At 39.5% G+C, this 20,570-nt stretch overlaps 1 protein-coding gene across 4 annotated transcripts in view; it reads left to right on the forward strand.

Annotated features, from left to right (window-relative positions):
* LOC126161921 (cilia- and flagella-associated protein 300-like) overlaps positions 1–20,570 on the forward strand; it is a 144,165-nt gene that overhangs the window by 49,220 nt on the left and 74,375 nt on the right. For all 4 annotated transcript variants that reach the window (XM_049918091.1, XM_049918089.1, XM_049918093.1 and 1 more), the window contains one exon: positions 3,864–4,036. In XM_049918091.1, the coding sequence (XP_049774048.1) occupies positions 3,864–4,036 (173 nt within the window). The remainder of the gene's footprint in view (positions 1–3,863; positions 4,037–20,570) is intronic.

Raw genomic sequence — 20,570 nt, forward strand, 5'->3', positions numbered from 1 at the left:
AGTGGATACGTGCGGTAAAAACATGTGGTGGTATGCAACTTTACCTGGAAATGCCTGTAGTTCCTTAACGGACGTTGCCCATGGCAAAGCTGGAATTGCGTCAATATGGTGATGCAGTGGCTTGACTGCTGTGTGGGAAACATCAAACTCAGGTACTGAATTGACAACTAAAATAATTTAGTTTTGGCAAGGTTGCACTTGAGACCTGCAGACTGCAAAAACAGAAAACAACAATCAGAGATTTCTAAGGTGGTCTTCAGTGGAATAACCTGAAACAAAGATATCATTGAGGTAATTGATGCTGCCAGAATTTCTAAAAAACACTGAAAAATTGCAGGCATGCTAGTGATGCCAAAAGGCGAGCATTGATATTAATATAGGCTGAAAGGTGTATTGACAACAAGAAGGCACCAAGTGGCTTCATTCAAGAGAAGCTGGGTTTATGCTTCTGACAAATCAATCTTCAAAAAGTGGTGGACACATGATAATTCTGCAAGCAACTCATCAGAGAAGGGCAAAGGTTATGTATCTATCATGGACTGTGCTTTAGTTGTGACACTCAAAACACTGCATAGGTGAAGCTTACCTGTTGATTTCTTAATGATGACTGATGGTGTACCCCATTCACTGGAAGAAATAGGCTGAATGACATTGAGCGATGTCAAATGGTCTAATATGGCCTTGACAGAGTCGCACAATGCAACAGGCATCTACCACACCCAGAAAAAATGAGGGCAGGCCTTCTCTTTCATAGTAATTTGGGCCTAACAATTGGTAGCACAACCAAGTTCAGGGGAAACCAGAGGTGAAAATTCAGAGAAGAGGGAATCCAGCTGCTTATACAGAACTTGAAATGACACAAATTTACTTCATCAGCAATTGGGAAACGAGGATGTAGATGAAGATGAAATTGGAGATATGATACTGCGTGAAGAGTTCGACAGAGCACTGAAAGTCCTGAGTCGAAACAAGGCCCCGGGAGTAGACAACATTCCATTAGAACTACTGACGGCCTTGGGAGAGCCACTCCTGACAAAACTATACCATCTGGTGAGCAAGATGTATGAGACAGGCGAAATACCCTCAGACTTCAAGAAGAATATAATAATCCCAATCCCAAAGAAAGCAGGTGTTGACAGATGTGAAAATTACCGAACTATCAGTTTAATAAGTCACGGCTGCAAAATACTAACACAAAATCATGGAAAAAGTAGTAGAAGCCAACCTTGGGGAAGATCAGTTTGGATTCCGTAGAAATATTGGAACACGCGAGGCAATACTGACCCTACAGCTTATCTTACAAGCTAGATTAAGGAAAGGCAAACCTACGTTTCTAGCATTTGTAGACTTAGAGAAAGCTTTTGACAATGTTGACTGGAATACTCTCTTTCAAATTCAGAAGGTGGCGGGGTAAAATATAGGGAGCGAAAGGCTATTTACAATTTGTATAGAAATCAAATGGCAGTTATAAGAGTTGAGGGGCATGAAAGGGAAGCAGTGGTTGGGAAGGGAGTGAGACAGGGTTGTAGCCTCTCCCCGATGTTATTCAATCTGTATATTGAGCAAGCAGTGAAGGAAACAAAAGAAAAATTCGGAGTAGGTATTAAAATCCATGGAGAAGAAATAAAAACTTTGAGGTTTGCCGATGACATTGTAATTCTGTCAGAGACAGCAAAGGACTTGGAAGAGCAGTTGAATGGAATGGACAGTGTCTTGAAAGGAGGATATAAGATGAATATCAACAAAAACAAAATGAGGATAATGGAATGTAGTCGAATTAAGTCGGGTGATGTTGAGGGTATTAGATTAGGAAATGAGACACTTAAAGTAGTAAAGGAGTGTTAGGAAGTCGTTTCTGAAAGTATTTGTATGGAGTGTAGCCAAGTATGGAAGTGAAACATGGACGATAAATAGTTTAGACAAGAAGAGAATAGAAGCTTTCGAAATGTGGTGCTACAGAAGAATGCTGAAGGTTAGATGGGTAGATCATATAACTAATGAGGAGGTATTGAATAGGATTGGGGAGAAGAGAAGTTTGTGGCACAACATGACTAGAAGAAGGGATCAGTTGGTAGGACATGTTCTGAGGCATCAAGGGATCACCAATTTAGTATTAGATGGCAGTGTGGAGGGTAAAAATCGTAGAGGGAGACCAAGAGATGAATACACCAAGCAGATTCAGAAGGACGTAGGTTGCAGTAGGTACTGGGAGATGAAGAAGATTGCACAGGATAGAGTAGCATGGAGAGCTGCATCAAACCAGTCTCAGGACTGAAGACCACAACAACAACAACAACATGTGTGAAGAACTGACCTAGGACTGGAATACCCTGTTTATTGTAGCTAACCAACTTCCATGAAAGCTGTGTGAGGGGAGGAGAGCCCAAGTCCACATACATTTGTGCATTTATTAAAGTACTTCAGGTCCTGTGTCCACTCACATTTTTAGTGGTTTATGAAACACACACGAGTCAATAAACAATCTGTTGGGAGAAACAGTTATTGTAAAGATACAGTTTATGTCCATCGGTACTAGTGCATCCACCATGTTTGAAGAGTTACACACTATGCAGTGCGGCCTTTCTTTCAACATTTATTTCAAACAGCCCAACACTTAGGGCATATAGCACATTTGTATTGGATGAAGCAGTACGAGCAAGATGGAAGGGGTGCATGTGGCCACTGCTGTGATGTAGCTGCTGTGGTCACAATCGATGCTGCCCCATGCAATGCTGAGTTGAAGGCTGTACTGCTGCAAAGGCTTCCCTGTCATCATGAACACTTGCAGCGTGCCTAACAGTGGTTGACTGAGTAACTTTCATACCTCCCCCCATGCAGCAATCTGATCGCCTGCAGTCCATGTCACTTCAAAGGACTGTGCTATATTGAGCACATCCATAAGCACTGGAGCCTCACATTAAAGCACTTTATTGCAGACTTCCCTGTCTGGGGCCACACAAATAATAAGATCAAGCACCATGTGATCAGCATAGGATTCGTGAGGGGTACTATTGACAAATTTACAATGATGGCTCAACCCATGTAATTCTGCATCCCAGGCTCTGTAAGGCTGGTTTGGGCATTTTTGACAATGGTAAAATTCTGCACACCTCACAATGACATGCATCCTGCCACAGTAATAGGTTGAGTGAAGCTTACACATTTCATCAAATGATAAGCTGGCTGCTTCTTGCAAAGGCACAAGTTGGCACAACAACCAATAAATGCACAACAAAAGCTAGAAAAGAAAGAGCTAAATAGGTTTGCATCACCCATGCAAAAAATCTGGGAATGTTGGTTAACCATGTCTCGTAGGAGTCCCAATCTTCAGCTTATTCATTATATGCTGGAAAGGATGACAGTTGCACTGACAGAAGAGTAACCTACTGTGAACACCCAGATCTTCAGTCCTGAGACTGGTTTGATGCAGCTCTGCATGCTACCCTATCCTGTGCAAGCTTCTTCATCTCCCAGTAATTACTGCAACCTACATCCTTCTGAATCTGCTTCATGTATTCATCTCACATACATACATACATAAAAACACTAGACACAGAAAAATACATGGTACAGAAAAAAAAGCACTGGTACCACAGTTCTCTAACTCGTTAAAGGATTTGTTCAAAAAGTAGCTAGTTTCCTTCCTTTTCTGTGTGCTTTTCAATGACTCAAAGCTTCTGCTATTCAATGATTGGTTTCCTTTACTCCTAAATTATTTGTAACAGCCAGAAAGATTTGCAAGTGAGCATGCTAATATTATTCTCAGTAACAGCAATGCAATAATAGATTAATAACTTCTACAAATATCTTCAGATCTCTCAATTTTGCATTTCAATAACTAAAGGAAAATTTCTTCCGAACAGGAATTGCTGCAGATACTGTTGAAATTAAACAAGTCCCTTGTACTGTAACATCAATGTCATTTTTTGATCCTCTTCTTGACAGTGATAATGGAATTGTAAGAGGTGATGGCTGGATTTCAAAGTGCATGATTTATTCTCTAGATGGTTTCGAAATATATGATGAACTTGGAAAGGTAATATTTCAGTTTATTTGATTAGCTGTTAGAATGCTAGAATACTTCTAATTGCCAAAATTCATTTTTCTAGTAGCATATTTTGGCAGCCTGCATTTGAACACATCAATTGATTTTTCAAATAATGGAAGCTTCAGGTGGGAATATCAACAGCATTAGGAAAAGCATAGACTGCTACCCACTTTAAAGATGACACGTTGAGCTGCAGATAGGCACAATGAAAAGACTGTTACACATTTAGCTTTTGGCCACGTTCTTCTTCAGAAAAGAAAACACACACACACACACACACACACACACACACACAAGCAAGCAAGCACACCTCAAGCACACACGACTGCCAACCTTGGCAGCTCAGATGAGGATGCCAGTTCTGGTCCAAGCTGCTGGAGATGGCAGTCATGTTTGCTTGAGGTGTGGTTGGTTGTGTGAATGTGTGTATGTTTTCTTTTCTGAGGAAGGCTTTGACTGAAAGCTAAAGCTAAATGTGTAATAGTCTTTTCATTGTGCCTGTCTGCAACTAACCTGTCATTTTTAGAATCAGTTTCTTTTTCAACAATTTATGCTGATTAGTCTGCAGTTTTTCCCATGACTTATACTATCTTTAGTAAAGTTTGTAAACAGTGTCTTATTTTCATATACTATGAGGAATATGTTTATGATTGCCATATACTGTTCCTTATAGCATTACAGAATAAAAAAGATATGCAACATACAATGTTAACTTATGCAAAAGATAAAAGATATGAATTACATTTGTAGGAAATAAAAAGTGTAAGCAAAATAATGTGTTCACATGGAAATTTTGTCCTAGGTACTGATGCGAAGAGTTTGGTGATATGATTCAGCAGACAAAATAAGGCAACAAGTAAAGGGCTTTTATGCAAATCTTGATTCTTCAAATTCAGTTAGACTAAATTTATTCAGAGACAGAAAGTAATTACTACTCAGAATCACAGAAATTATTCATTTCTTTATCACACATACTACATGAAAATTAATATGATAGTAGAAAATACTGGATGGAATACAAACAGTTGTATAAGACAGGCAAATTCACCATAGATAACTATTGAGCAGTGGACAAACAAACAGTTGAAGGATGTTGTAGTTCAGCTTTTGAACTTTTGGTTCTCACAATGAGAAATATTAGTTATAAAGTTTGTTGCAGATAAAACTAACACTCCTATCACTCATCTCGCCTGTCCCTTGGTGGTGGAAAAATGCTAGATAATGGCTGGCAGTAATGGTGATTTGAATAAAATATTCTAACCTGGTCTGAACAGTGTTTATTTTTGTGATCTAGAGAATGATTTTCCACATTGTAGCATTGTTAGCACATTATGTAACTAACTGTCCCTGAAATCATCCTATCTTCCACACAGTAAGTGATTTAATGGAATGATTTATTAAGTTAAGGTATTCTTGCAAAGTCTTTTCTCAGGATACATGTTTTGGTGTTCATTGCCTAAAAGCTTGGGAGGTTTGAAGCAAAGTGTCTGTATCTGAACCTCTGGAGAGCTCCATGCCTGCATCTGATTGCAGGAAGCATTACTCATATCAGGCTATAGGCTGCATTCAAGGCTATTCAGAAGACTCTAGCATGGGTGCATCTACTGTGTAGTGAATTATACTGATTATGTCACACTCTACAGTCATACTCTGCAAGCCTCTGTGAAATGCATAGACCAGAGTACATCCCAATGTACCATGTATTAAGATTTCATTGCATCCTATTTGCATATGATGTGCAGGAAGAGTGATGGCTTAAATGCCTCTGTGTCCTTTAATTAGTCTAATCTTATCTTTGCAGTCTCTAATGGAATAATACTTATGGCACTGTTGTACATTCCTAGATTCCTCACTTTTACTCATTCTTGAAACACTGTAAGTAAACTTTTGCAGGATATTTGACATCTGCCTTCGGGCATCTGCCAGTTCTGGTTACTTGGCATTTCTGTGACATTCTTCTATGATTCAAACAAACCTGTAGCTGTTTGTACTGTCATTCTTTGTATACCTTTAATGTTCCCTGATACCTGTAGTTGGTATGGGGCCCCCATACATGAACATTACTCTAGAATGTGTTGCACAAGTGTTTTGTAAGCAACCTAACTGTCTGTGCATCATGAACAGAGAGAGCATTTGTTATTGGGTATACAGTTATTTTCTTGCTTTGAGCTTCACCGAACGAAATGTTGTCAATTAGGGTGTCACTGTCTTTACCCACCCATGTTGAACATTTAATTACTGAGATCAAATTGCAGGATCCAAATAAGGTTTCCAGTTCACTTTTTCTATCAGCATCCTTTATGTAATCTATGTTGAAGTCACTGATGTCTGATAGATAGCATATTAAGGAATCCAGATTCCTCATAAACAGTTTAAAATTCCCCAGTGGTGCTTTGTATGGTGTTGGGGAAACAAAGTGCTAATCCTCAAGAGCATAGTTTTGGCTTATTGGGTGTCATATGTTTAGATAAATCTGTAAATTTTAAATCACAACAGCTTTTTCTACAGATGGTTCTATTTTTTCTTCAGTTATGCAATATGTTATCTGCATTATAAATTGTTGGAAACTCCCAGAAATTATTTTACTTGTAACATTGTTCCTTCTCTTGTGAGTTAATATTGTCTTCACCTACAAGTACTTGCAAAACTTTTGAGAGAAAATATATGACTTTTACTCTCATACATCAAAGAAGAATATACCAAAGTCACTAAACATAGAAAAGAAAAATAAACTCTTACTGTAATAACCCAAAAATCTTCATAATGTAACAAGCCAGTGTTTACCTAAATTTGGTCACCACACAAAGGTTTCTCAGTTTTTGCATTAGGTTTCCTTTGTATTACAAAACTGAATACTAGAAAACTAAAGCTTCAAACATAAATAAATTACAATTCAATATATATAACACCCTCATGAAGAAACAGCGATTTCAGTTACGCTTTGTCACAACACTAATGAAGTAACCCGAGGTTGTCAGTCTCTTCATTATTCACTTTACATTTTTAGTTTAAATGGAATGTGCAATGGGGAGGACATCCATCAGGCAATAGTATGCAGACCTTTACAACTCTACCATCCCTCAAAAGATGCAAAATAGCCTACATTTCCCTTGGTCTGTCACTGTGAAAATACATCTGTACTCTTCATCAACACCAGCCATGTAAATAAACAATTCTCCACCTGAAGATGATGGTGTGAACCACTGAAATACATAGTGGCAAAATAAACAAGTGACTGATGCAGAAACTGCTTTATTTGTACGATATAGTGTAAAAAGTTAATTATTTCTGCTTAAAACAAGAACCCAGCATTCACTTAACTGCAATCTCTGTTAATTAAATAGTGTCTATTTGATAGTTTAATCACAGGATACTACAGTTCCACTTTTTATAAATTGCATAATTTTACATTTATGAACATTTTAAAGAAAGTTGCCAATCTTTCCAAAACTTTGAACTCTTTTCTATATCTCACTGAATAATTGTGCAGCTTTTTTAGCCAGGACATCATTATAGAAACTACATCACCACAAAAAATCCTGAATGCAGTATCTTTTCAAAGATTCTACAATAGATGGAGTTCAGTGATATTGGATCACCTCTCCTATTCTTCTTGTGGCCAGGTGACCTGTACTTCCTTCTAAGCACTGGCAAAGTTTATTGTTCAAGGGAACTGTGATGGATTATTGTTACATTCTTGGATGCTGTATCTCTCTTCAGACTAAGAAAAGTTATTGAGTAGCACCTAGTTTGCCTTTCATAGTATCTACCAGAGTAAATTTATTTTGGACACTGATTTGTCTGGTGCATGTATCCAAATTCTGAAGTACTCACTGAAGTGCAAATCATCAGTCATTTAGCACTGAGAAATACACAAGAAGTAAAGAAAGCACAGTGAAAGATGAATGGCAGTTGGAGCAGTTCTGAAGTGTGATCTCTGCTTCATTATTAGATGACTCAGATTTCCATATTGAAGAGGTCCTCATGAGCTTGATGCCATGGACACTTGATGATACCTCTCCACAACCTATTGTAGGCAGTAAAATCCCCATGGAGAAAGAATGGATGGGGAGTGTTAGAGTACCTCTTGATCAAATTGTTCATAAGAGAGCAAGCAGTTGTCTACTAACCCACTTACACTGTTACATCTGCAATTTCTAGGTTGGCAGGGAGAAGCAGAGGTGAAGAGTGGCATACATAATGTACAATGATATCTGATCTTCCTTTAGCTCTCCCTGCTGAGGTTATCCTTCCTTCAAAGGTTGTTATCCTGTAGGAGAGGAGCACTGTATAATTTAAAAAGTGTTTCTTGTAAACATGAGCTAAAGATCGTGCCTGTCCTAGAAGTCTGAATTCCTTCCAGTGTATGCTTAATCCCTTAATGTTCCACTGTAAAATTGTAACTGTCTTATATGTGATGTTTTATTTTACCTTTCCCCCTGTCTTCCCATCAAGTTAGTCATACTTCAGTGGCAGAAAGATCATTTGAGGAACTAGCTGATTTCCTCTGGCAGACTGCAACATCCATGTTATCTGTGTTTGAGCCATCAACTGATTTGGATTTGGAATCAGCGTAGAGCAATTTGAGAACTCAGAAATAATTAGATTAATCTGTTTCTATCATCTTTTTTTCTGCTTCTGTGGAGACTGTGGTGATTGGGGACACACTGTTACATTGTTCTTGGTCTGCCAGAGAGGCCAACCTGTTGTATCAGGGTATATTTTCTTCTAACATTTACTGATGGTATGGAGGAGACAACTGATTTAACTGAAGTCCACAGCTGTACATACACATGATAGTGTGTGTGTTCATGCTGGCTTTAGCTGCCAAAATAGGTATGTGTAGGAATTCTTTATCAATGTGGCAATTGAGACACATAATGAGAGTAATTTAAACAGTTTGTGAGACATGTATATCTTTTTCATTTCAGTATAAGGTATTTATCTCATACATATTACTTTATAGATTTTATTTCCCTCTTAAAAAGTTGAACAGTTTTGATTTCAAACTACATGTTTTACCTAGCAATTCATTCAAAATAATGGGGATTAACACCTTAGTCTGTCTTTGTATGCCTCTTGGCTACATTTTCCACAAGTTTTGTGCCCACCCACAAGGCTAATATTTGGAACAGTACATTTGGTTGGAGTTGCATGGTCTCACCTTAAAGTCAAAAAATCTACCACTACATGTCCAAACAGTGGTGGATAATTTAAGTCAATATGTATGTGGCAGTCTCATTGAGCTGTGGATTAAGTTATTTCATAATATTCATTCACATCTCTTTTGTCTGCCCCCTTTCAACTCCTCTTTGAGCTCTTTTTAAGTCAATAAACCCTTCATCAGACAACATCATGATAGCTGTGTTTTCTCTTACTTTTGAGATTTCTCCAAACACCCAGGCATTAGGGATCAGTTCACCTTACTGGTAATTAACCATTTTTCATGATTCATTGTAAACTGTTGCTTGCATAAAGTATCATTACATTTTAAATAATTCATCCTCTCTTTTAATTTAAAAAAAAAAGACATTTCAAAGAAAATTCTGAGTCCTTTTACTATCTGGTAGTCTCTTCTGAGCTAATGCTCTCACTGGACTATCTGAAGTCAACTTCATTGAGTATGCAGTTTTGCTCCTGGGCAATACAGCAATCCTGTAAATGCTAAAATTCTTGAACTGACAATTATTATATTCCCACAAGCAGCTAAGAAAATACAAGTCAACAAGTGAGCACCTCTGAAAAGTGAGTAAACTTCAAAACAACTGCAGTGCAGCAGGTTCTCCAGAAATTTCTTTCTTTCACCTGTATGACTTCAACAGGCATCAATTCCATTGACATATAACTGACATGCAAGTTGAAGGTTTTTATAAACGTTTGTATCGTTCCCATAATCCAGACAGATGGAGCAAGTTCTCTATCTCCTATGACACACAATATTTCACCATCACACCAAATGGTAGTTAATGAAGCATGCTCAGAGTTCACATTATTGGAAGACTTGTGGCATTGACAGCCCTCCAGCTTGGAAGCTCTGGTTTTGTGAAACCTTAACATAGTGAGTGCTCTCTGTAGTTTTAGAGGAACTGATCATTTGGTATGACTCAGGAACCATGTGGAGCTTATCAGATAACACATCAAAAAAGGAAAATGTGTTTCCCAGAATAACATCATTGAGTTCCATGCATTTGGCTCAAGCAGATTTTTTTTTTCATTTTTTCCAGGAAGAGAATTGTTTCCAACTCTGCAATAAGCTCATTTACAGTAGACATGCTCCTCACATACCATAAATATCTTCCCTCAGATACACAGAGGTGACAAAAGTCATGGGATAGTGAAATGCATGTATTCAGATGGTTGTAGTGTTACATACACAAGGTGTAAAAGGTTTGGTGGAGATGTCATTTGTACTCAGGTGATTTCTGGGAAAAGGATCCTGATGTGGTCACAGCCACATGATGGGCATTGACAGTCTTTGGACAAGCAGTGATAGTTGGAGTTAGACATATGGGACGTTCCATTTCACAAATCATTAGGAAATTCAATATTCTGAGGTCCACAGTGTCAAGAGTGTGCTGATAATACCAAATTTCAGGTATTACCATGACCACACAGTAGTGACCTCTTAACATCCAAAAGCAGCAGCATTTCATTAGAGTTGTCAATGCTAACAGACAAGCAACACTGCATTAAGTAACCACAGAAATCAATGTGGGCAATATGACAAATGTATCTATTAGAAAGTATGGCAAAATTTGTCATTAATGAACTATGGCAGCAGATGAGTGATGTGAGTACCTTTGCTAACAGCAAAAACTGCCTGCAGTGCCTCTCCTGGGATTGTGACCATATTGGTTGGACCCTAGATAACAGGAAAATTTTGATGTGGTCAGATGAGTCCCAATTTCAGTTGGTAAGAGCTAATGGTAGGGTCCAAGTGTGGCACATGCCCAATGAAGCCATGGACTCAGTTTGTCAACAAGACACTGTGCAAGCTGGTGATGGCTCCATAATGGTATGGTCTGTGTTTACATGGAATGGACTAGGTCATCTGGTTCAAATGAACCAATCATTGACTAGAAATGGTTATTTCAGTTACTTGAAGACTGTTTGTAGCCATTCTTGGACATCATGTTCCCAGATAATGATGGAATTTTTGTACATGACAATTCACCATGTCACCACGCCACAAGTGTTGGCAATTAGTTTGAAGAACATTCTGGACAATTTTAACGAATGATTTGGCCACCCACATCACCCAGTCTGAATCCCATTTTGAACATTTATGGGACATAATCCTGCACTCTTTTCACAATTATGGATGCCTATAGAGGCAGCATGGTTCAATTTTTCTACAAGGAACTTCCAATGACTTGTTGAATCCATGCCATATTGAGTTGCTCTGCTATGCTGGGCAAGAGGACATCCAACCCAATATTAGGTAATATCCCATGACTTTCATCACCTCAGTGTATAATTCATATGTTGTATTCACCATAGTGAACCACCTACTCACAAATTAACCACCGGAATAACAAAGAGGCATGAAATGGAATTCAAAGTAGTACTCCATCCACACCCTTGCCTCAGTTTGGTTCCCCTGTGGTAATTCTCATTTCTTAACCTCTTAAATTAGCTCTGAGAGAAGGTATTTTTGCCATATGAGGAGCATGTCTACTGTAAATGAGTATTATGCAAAAAAAAATTCTGTTTCAACTTTTGATGAAATGGAAAAGAGAGTAGCTGTTTAACCCTTTTAGAAATAGTCATTGTTCATTATGCCCAACAGAAAATACACGACTTTTGCTGTTTTGGTGAATTTTCACCTTCATAAGATTACTGAATTCCTTGGTAAACTGTAATAGTAGGTCAGTATCTCTTTTCTAGTTACATAATGATACCAGAAACTTCTCCTTTACCAAAAATGAGTTTTTGGTTTTGATCTGGCGTCAATAAAGTGTGGCACCCTATCATGAACATAGCAGCTTCTTCACATGCAAAACTCAATCCACTGTACTGTGTACCTATTTATACATGACAGCCATCTAAAGACTCACAAAATAAAAATCATTTACAGATGAACTGCAGTTTACACAACCACAGTACAAAGCTAAATGGACCACTTGTAGACTCTGCACCATTTTTAAATTTTCAGGTTATTTGTCTTTAATCATCATGTTGTGAGATTTACAAAATTTTAGACAATGTTAAAAATGGCCTTAATCATAAGACGTATATACTGATCACTTTATTGCTAACATTTAGGGAGCTTCTCTGTAATGAGGAACAAATATTTTAGAAATTCTGTCTTAAAAAAGAGGGAAACTGAAAATCAGCAAAAAATTAAAATAAAATAGAAAAATACCTTATTAGCTGCTCCTTTTACAAAACTGTTTAGACACAGCAAATTCATATCAACTGCATGACACATAGCAATGTGCATTGTAAATGGACCTATGTTCTCACGGCATGTAGACAACTACTGTTCTTTGATAAATACTGCTGTAGCCATGTAAATATTAGGCTGGAAGTAATTGATAAACAGCAGTTATATATCTGAGAAAACAGCAACTTTTTTCAAAGTAATGGCTTTCCTGCTAACTTTACTATGTTGAACTTAGACTACATAAGCACAGGTACAATAAGCCTAGCACTTATGGTAATTACAACACCAAGAGGGATGCATATGACTCAGAAGTGTGTTACATCATAGCTGGAGAACAGTGAAAATTAAGTTGCTAAACATCTATATTTCAATCACATTTGATAAATGACTTTGGACATCAAAGAAAGCTTATGCATACTTCACCACACAACTGAGTGTTATCTTGCTGACATAGAGCATATGCAGTTGCAATAGGAGGTGCACTAGCAACATGGATTTCGACAAGATCACAGAACCACAACAGCTCACACAAAACTTTGGCACAGAGGCTAAAGTTATATACATGAAGCAAAGAATGCATATTTATTTGTTTAGCCCATTGATCATATGTAGTATAATGTACGATGCAATATTGGACTTGACTGTAGCCTTCACAAAGAACAAAGATAAGATTGTACATAAGCCTACATATTATAAATTACAAAAGTAACAACTTACATAAATTGAAGTTCATGTATTCACTTACTGAACAGAAGTAGTGGTACTACAGATAGCCTGTAACTAGTCTCTCAAAAGCAGAACTATTCAGTATTCATTTTATATCATTTGGCAAGTTGCTTAATTGTTTTATTCCCATACAGAAGATACCTTTCAGATAATGACAGTATTATGAAAAGGATTGACTTCTACTCACCACGTAGAGGAGATGTTGAGCTGCAGACAGGCACAACAAAAAAACAGCTATAAGTTTGTACTTTCAAAAGGTCTTCTTCTAAAGCAGAAAACACACACACACACACACACACACACACACACACACACACACACACACACACACACACCCCCCTTGACCACTGTCTCTGGCACTAAGGCTGGACTCTGTACAACAACTGTGCCTGATGTGAGAAGCAGTCTGTGGGTGTGGGAGTGAGGAGGAGGCTGGGTTGGGGAGGGAAAGGAATAGCAGAGGAGGTTTGGGGAGGTGTAATGCTGCTTGTGGGAGCATGCAGGGACATGGTGAGGATGTGGTAGAGCTACTACGTGCAGCAGGAAGGTTTGGAAGGGGTGGTAGGGAGGGAGGAGGAGGGGAAACAGAAAAAGGGAGAAGTAGAGGAGAGGAAAAAGACTAGGCCTAAGTGTGTGTTTGGTGAAATAGAAGCCTTCGTAGTGCTGAAGTAGCAGCTTGCTCTGCCTTTGATCAGATAGCTGATGCCTGTGACCATACTGGAGTAGGTGGTATTGCAGGATGTAAGGGACAGGTCTTGCATCTAGGTCTACTGCAGTGGTATGAGCCATGAGGCTAGGGATTGGGACCAGGAATGGACAAGGACATTGCATAGGTTTAGTGCATGATGGGATACCACTGTGGGAGGGGTTGGAAGGGTAGTGCATAGGACATTCCTCATTTCAGGGCACAGCAAGAAGTAGTCAAAATCCTGGTGGAGAATATGATTCAGTTGCTCCAGTCATGGGTGGTACTGAGTCACAAGGGATGGTCCTTTTTGGCGACATGGTGGGAATTTGGGAGACAGTATGTGACCGGAGAAACAAAGCATGGAGGACATGTTTCTGTACAAGGTTGGGAGGGTAATTTTGGTCTGTGAAGATCTCAATGAAACCCTTGGTGTATTTAGAGAGTGAATGCTCGTCACTGCAGATGCTATTGCCATGGCTGAATAGGCTGTATGGAAGGGATTTCTTGATACGGAGTAGGTGGAAGCTATTGAAGAGTAGGTGCTGCTGATGTCTGGTAGGTTTGATACAGTTGGGGCTACAGATGTAGCCATCTTTGAGGTGGAGGTTAACATCGAGGAAGGTGGATTGCTTGGTTGAGGAGGACCAGGTGAACTGTATGGGGGACAAGGTGTTGAGGTTCTGGAGGAATGTGGATAGGATGCCCTAACCTCATCCTCAGTCCAGACCATGAAGACATCATCAGTGAGTCTGAAACAGGTGAGGGGTTTGGGATTCTGGGTGGTTTTGAAGGATTCCTCTAGATGGCCAGTGGGTAGGTTTCTATAGGATGGTGCCATGCAGGTGCCCATTGCTGTACCATGAATTTGTTTGTAGATGATGCCTTCAGAGGTGATTGCGTGTGAAATGTGGGTGAGGATATAGTTGTTCAAGGTGAACAAGGAGGTTATAAGTTTGGAGTCAGTTGGGTGTTGGGAAAGATAGTGTTCAATAGTGGCAAGTTGGGCATTATGGCTGTTAGTGTAAAGGGTGGTAGCATCAGTAGTGATGAGCAGGGCACCATGTGGTAAAGGAACAGGAACCATGGAGTAGAGGAAATAGATGGTGTCTTTCGTACAGGAAGGTACATTATGAGTGATAGGATGAGATTCTCTTAGTGGGGCACAGTAACTGACCACAGTTGGGTACCCTGGGTGGTTGGGTTTATGGATTAAAGCAAGCACGTTGAAGGTAGAGTGTGAGAAGTGGTAGGTGTGAGGAGAGCAATAGACTCAGGGGAGAGGTTCTGGGATGGACCTAAGGACTTGAGGAAAGACTAGAGATCCTGCTGGATTTCTGGAATGGAATCACTGTGACAGGGTTTGAATATGGACAAATCTGACTGCTCGTGGTCCAGGTGATCCCTACAGTTAAGAACCATGGTGGTGGAATCTTTGTTGGCAGATAGCATTATAAGGTTAAGATCAGAATTTAGGTAGTGGATTTCAGTTCTTTCTGTGTGCGTAAGATTAGTTTTCATATTGAGGGATGTGAGAAATGATCAGAGGCAAAGTTTGAGGTTAAGAAATTCTAGAATGTTAACATGAGGTGATTTGGGGGCTGTAGGGGTGAATCACAGTTGGATGGCAGAATGAACTGAGTCAGGCAGGGTTCAACAGTGGCTTTGGGTTGAGTCTGAAGCCTTAGTCCCACAGAAGTATCAGTCGTTTCTAAAGGACTTACCTTTTGTCCCACTCTCAAATCCAGTCGTTATGGACTCATAATGACCTTCTCTCCTTCTCACAGTCCCTACACTGGAAACACATTTTCACCTACCAGTCCTACCAATCAGACCTGATATGGATCCTTGTAGTACACCTTGGGAAAGTGTTTTCTAGTTTGAGGAGTCATTTCTTAAATTTGAAGTTACAGTTACTCTTTGTTTCCTGTCTGTTAAGTAAGAACTGAACTATTGTAAAGCAGTGCCCCAGAATCCATAATCTTTAATTTATGGAGAAATAGGAAGTGGTTCACTGAAGTGAAGGCTTTTGCCAGAAAACAGAATATTCCTATGACCTTTATACCCTCATTTAATGTGGAGCTTATTTTTGGAGTAAAACTCATTGATGGCATTTGCAGTGCTTTTTACCTGTTGAAGTCCAAACTGGTTTTTAAAAATTATGTCATTTGCAGTCAGAAGTTGTTGAATTTGTTTTGCTGCAATCTTTTCAACACTTTAGAGAAGACTGACAGAAGAGAGAGAGGGTGGGAATTCCCCATATCTTCTGTCAATTCCTTTTTGAATAATGGTTTTATGTCAGCATATTTCAGTATGGTTTGAAAACATCCCTGCACAAAAGAATGGTTTATAATATCTGACAGTGCTTGTGAAATGTTATTGTACACACTCCTGATTACAGAAATGAGTCTTTCATCAAACCCAGACAACATTGTTTTTAAAGACAGTATTTCATTTTCCAACTCTCTCTGGGTGATTTTTTCAAACTCTTTGAAAGGTGTGTTGCAGTTGTTTTCCAAGCTTATATTTGCTGTAGGTTGCCATATCTAAATCTGATCTTGCTACATTTAAGAAAAATTCACTGAAGAAATTTGCCATATGAGCAAGGTTTATTATAATATAATTTTTAAATTTGATTTTCAAGTTCTCTTGATTTTTGACTTTGCCTCCTGATTCTGACTGAACACCTGACAAGAATGCCTTTGTCTTATTTTTGTGTCTGAGAATAAATGTATTACTTGCCATTTTTTTAGGTGTGGCTACAATTTTTCTGAATCAGGATTCACTGTACAAAAAACAACACACACCAATGCCCATACATGGTGCCAGGTGGACACCAGAACTTTCCTACAAAATCAGCCTCTCAGTTTCAAAGGCAACAGATCAGTCTTTACTGGGCAATAATAAATTAAAGTGGTTTACATTTCCCTCACTGAAAATCCTATGTTTGACCTTTATAATGTTTTTTACCTATCCTCCTTTAATAGCGATGGGAATTATTAAAGCTTTATGGTCATTGAGCCTTGTACATACTGTTTCATGGACCACTTACAGTTCTCTTTGTCAGTCAACATTTGACACAAGGCTATCTGACTGATTGGTGTTACTCTTGTTGCAAGGTTTACCATGACAGTAACATTATATCATTTAATGACCCTGACTAGAGCGGCTCTCTGTTTATATTTACTGAGAAAAACTATGTTGAAATCACCATAAAATTAAGCATCACATGTAATTATTTAGGAACCATTAAATTTTTCCCTGAAATATCCCAAAATTTCCTGGCAGAAAACAGTCCACAATGGCTGTTATCAAATTTAATCTCAAAGTCTTTCTTACTAATTTGGAGGGTAATATTAGCTATTATTCTTGATGAATATGGCTGCTGTTCTGTAGTGATCACCAGGTCTACAATAGTAGTCAACCTAAGAGACATTTTGATGGGAGACAGAAACACACATTACAGAAATATCATTTAACTAATGCATTATTAGTGTATTTAAATCTTATACTTTGTTCTATAGGGACTTAACAATTTGGTGAATGATCTTCATTACAGAATTTGAGAGAATATCTAGAGTACCCCTTACTATCAGTTTAAGTACTGTTCTCTTAGAACTATTGTTTCTATTAGACAGAAGTACTTGTGGACACACAATTTTTGTTGCAAAGATGTTTGGTGCTTGCACATCAGTTCTAGGTGCTGTGTTGCTGGTTTTCCTGTTGTCAAACAATATCCTGTCTCTATTTATCTTGTAGGCTTCCTCTTTCTTCTTCTTTCTACTAAATTTTGCAGTTTGTGTGTGTTTCTTCTGTATATTCAATTTGTCATTGTTTCCAGACCAAATCTGGTAGGTTTGTTTCTGGTTCTGTTTTTGCAGAATATTTCACTTGTGTTGCATACGTGTTTGGTGTTTGCACGTCAGCTGTTGATGCTATGTTGCTGTTTTTTTCTGTCTGTTTATTTTGCTGGCTTCTTGTTTGTCCTGCTTTCCATTAAATTCTGCAGTTCATGGGTGTTTCTTCTGAATCTGCAATTTGTCATTGTTTTCAGACCAAGTCTGCTACAGCTGATTCAAGTGCTGTTTTTGCATAGTATTTCTTCTGTAGCCTGGTTTTTACATTAGTGATAAGTTCCCTCTTGCTACACTGATTCAAGTAGTAGTAGTAGTATTAGTAGTAGTAGTAGCAGTAGCAGTAGCAATAGCAGTAATACTAGTAGCAGTTTTTGCTGTTTTATTCATCCACAGTCTGCTGCTCGTGGTCTCACGGTAGCGTTATCGCTTCCCAATCATGGGGTCCGGGTTCGGTTCTCAGTGGGCTCAGGGATTTTCACCTGCCCCACGATGACTGGGTGTTGCCTTCATCATCATCATTCATCCCCATTATGGTCAGAGGAAGGCAACAGCAAACCATCTCCATTAGGACCTTGCCTATTACGGCAGTGCAGGTCTCCCGCATCGTTCCCCTATGCTCTGTCAATAAGCATGGAACTTCATTTCCATTTCATTCATCCACAGATTGCTCTTACCAGGATATTGGACATGTTAACAGTTTAAGCACAAAGAAAATAACATGATTCATATAACAGGCTTTTACTTTCTTACTGTTCTAGCTTGCCAGGGATGGAAAAAGTAGTCAGCTGTGACCTTAAAGTAGGGACCATCCCAGCATTTACCTGAAATAATTTAAAAACTGTTGTATTTAGTTATAAGTATAACCTGGCCATTAGACCGAACACAACTTTTTTCCATGAAACCATTAACAACTTGAACACAGTATTTAAGTAACATTCACACAAACCAATTACATACACAAAGAGCTGTAGCAGTACACATAGAGAACTGAGGCAGAGTGTAGCTCAATTAGCCATAAATGGACTGGGGCCCATGACAGGCTCTGAGAGTGATCTCTCTCTCTCTCTCTCTCTCTCTCTCTCTCTCTCTCTCTCTCTCTCTCTCTCTCTCTCTCACACACACACACACACACACACAAACACACACACAAAAGTCTGAGGTGCCCTCTGCAGACAACATAGCACTGCCACATGCACAGCCTTTTGAAAGTATATGCACATGTCACTAAATTCCTTGGATTGTTGAGATATCCATACTGTCCTTCTCATCCACTGGGCTCTGGCTAAGGTGGCATACTGCAATGGGAGCATATGGTCTGAAGTGTTCAGGTGCAGACTCATTTTGCACCTACCTTCCCATGTCAAACCATATGGCAACACTGCCAACATTGGGATTGTTTTCATGTCAACCTCGGACATCGGCTCTGGTGATAGCACTTGTGGTGCTGATGATATTGGTACCGGCAGTTGCTCAGGAACAGGTGACAGAATCCCTGACAGTGGTGTCAGAAGGAGTAAAGGAACTGCTGGTAAGGCCTCCGAGGATGGATGCTCTTGCCTGTGTGGGAGTGGAGTGGAGAACCGGCAGCCAGCAGCAGGTGATGTGATGACAGAAGTGGACAGGCTTGGAGGTGATGGTATGACAGGCAGGGGTGGGGGTGGGCAGGGGGTGGGGGTGGGGGCAGCCATCCAAGCGAAGGCAAAGCTGATCAAGGTGCCTCAAGCAGAGGCTGTCCTCCATGCGGACATCACAGAATCGCCACCTCTGGCATCTGGCGGTGACAGCTAGAATCCTTTTACGGCATTGTCCAAAACTGTGCACCCAGACAGCCACACCCAGCCAAAAGAGGCACAGTGCAGCTGGACAGGTTGATGCCTGAATGGAGGACACATAGGGTATAGCACTGTCCTCAGCTGGCATCCATGGAGTAGCTCTGCCAGGCTCCTCTTGCCAAATGGCATGAAACAGTGTGAGGAGAGAAATCGATCTAAGGCAATGTTGGATGAAGAGTTGGCAACATCTGAATATTGAACATTTGTGCAAGGTGTCCACCTTACCATTAGATTGTGGATGGAATGGCAGGATGAGGATGTGACGGATACCACAGGAATTGCAAAATGCTGCAAACTCTTGCAATGAAAACTGTGGACCATTATTGGCACTAACATCATGAGCAAATCTCTGAGTGAAAAAATTTGGACAAGGCTGCTATGGTGGAAGTTATTGAAGTGGGAACACAATGAACGACATATGGAAAATGAGAATATGGGTCAATGACACAGCCAGTAAGTGTTAAGAAATGGGCCTGTGAAATCCACATGCATATGGTCCCATGCTTGTGATGGCATCAGCCAAGGAGACAATGATACCCAGGGAAGTGCTTGGTGTGTCACACACAGTGACCAGGAGGCAACCACGTGGGTAATGTCACCATCCAAGCCAGGATAAAACAAGAGTCAATGGGCCAATGCTTTTGTGCATAATACTCCTCAATGATCCGCATGTATAAACAGAGAGCCTCCAAATGAAGCACTGATGGGGTCACTACCTGAGAGGCCATGTGATCCACGTCTAACAGCAGAACACCATCCACAACAGACAATCAAAGTTGAAAGGGGATCGGATATACAAGAAGATGGTGAATCCACCTAACCATGTTGTACAAATGTTATGACCTTCCTCAAAATGTAATCTGAAACTACAGCCTTTGCAGTCCATGTTCTAGTTACAGGGAAACATCAATCATCTGCTGTGTGGTGACATCAATGTGGAAGCAAAGCAATTCCTTCTGATCAAATCCTGGGTCCAGACCATCTGGCAGGCAGGGAAAAACATCAGTATTTGTGTGTTGATTTGTAGGGCAGAAAT

Source organism: Schistocerca cancellata, chromosome 2, assembly GCF_023864275.1.
Source record: "Schistocerca cancellata isolate TAMUIC-IGC-003103 chromosome 2, iqSchCanc2.1, whole genome shotgun sequence".
In the NCBI taxonomy this organism is placed as follows: domain Eukaryota; kingdom Metazoa; phylum Arthropoda; class Insecta; order Orthoptera; family Acrididae; genus Schistocerca; species Schistocerca cancellata.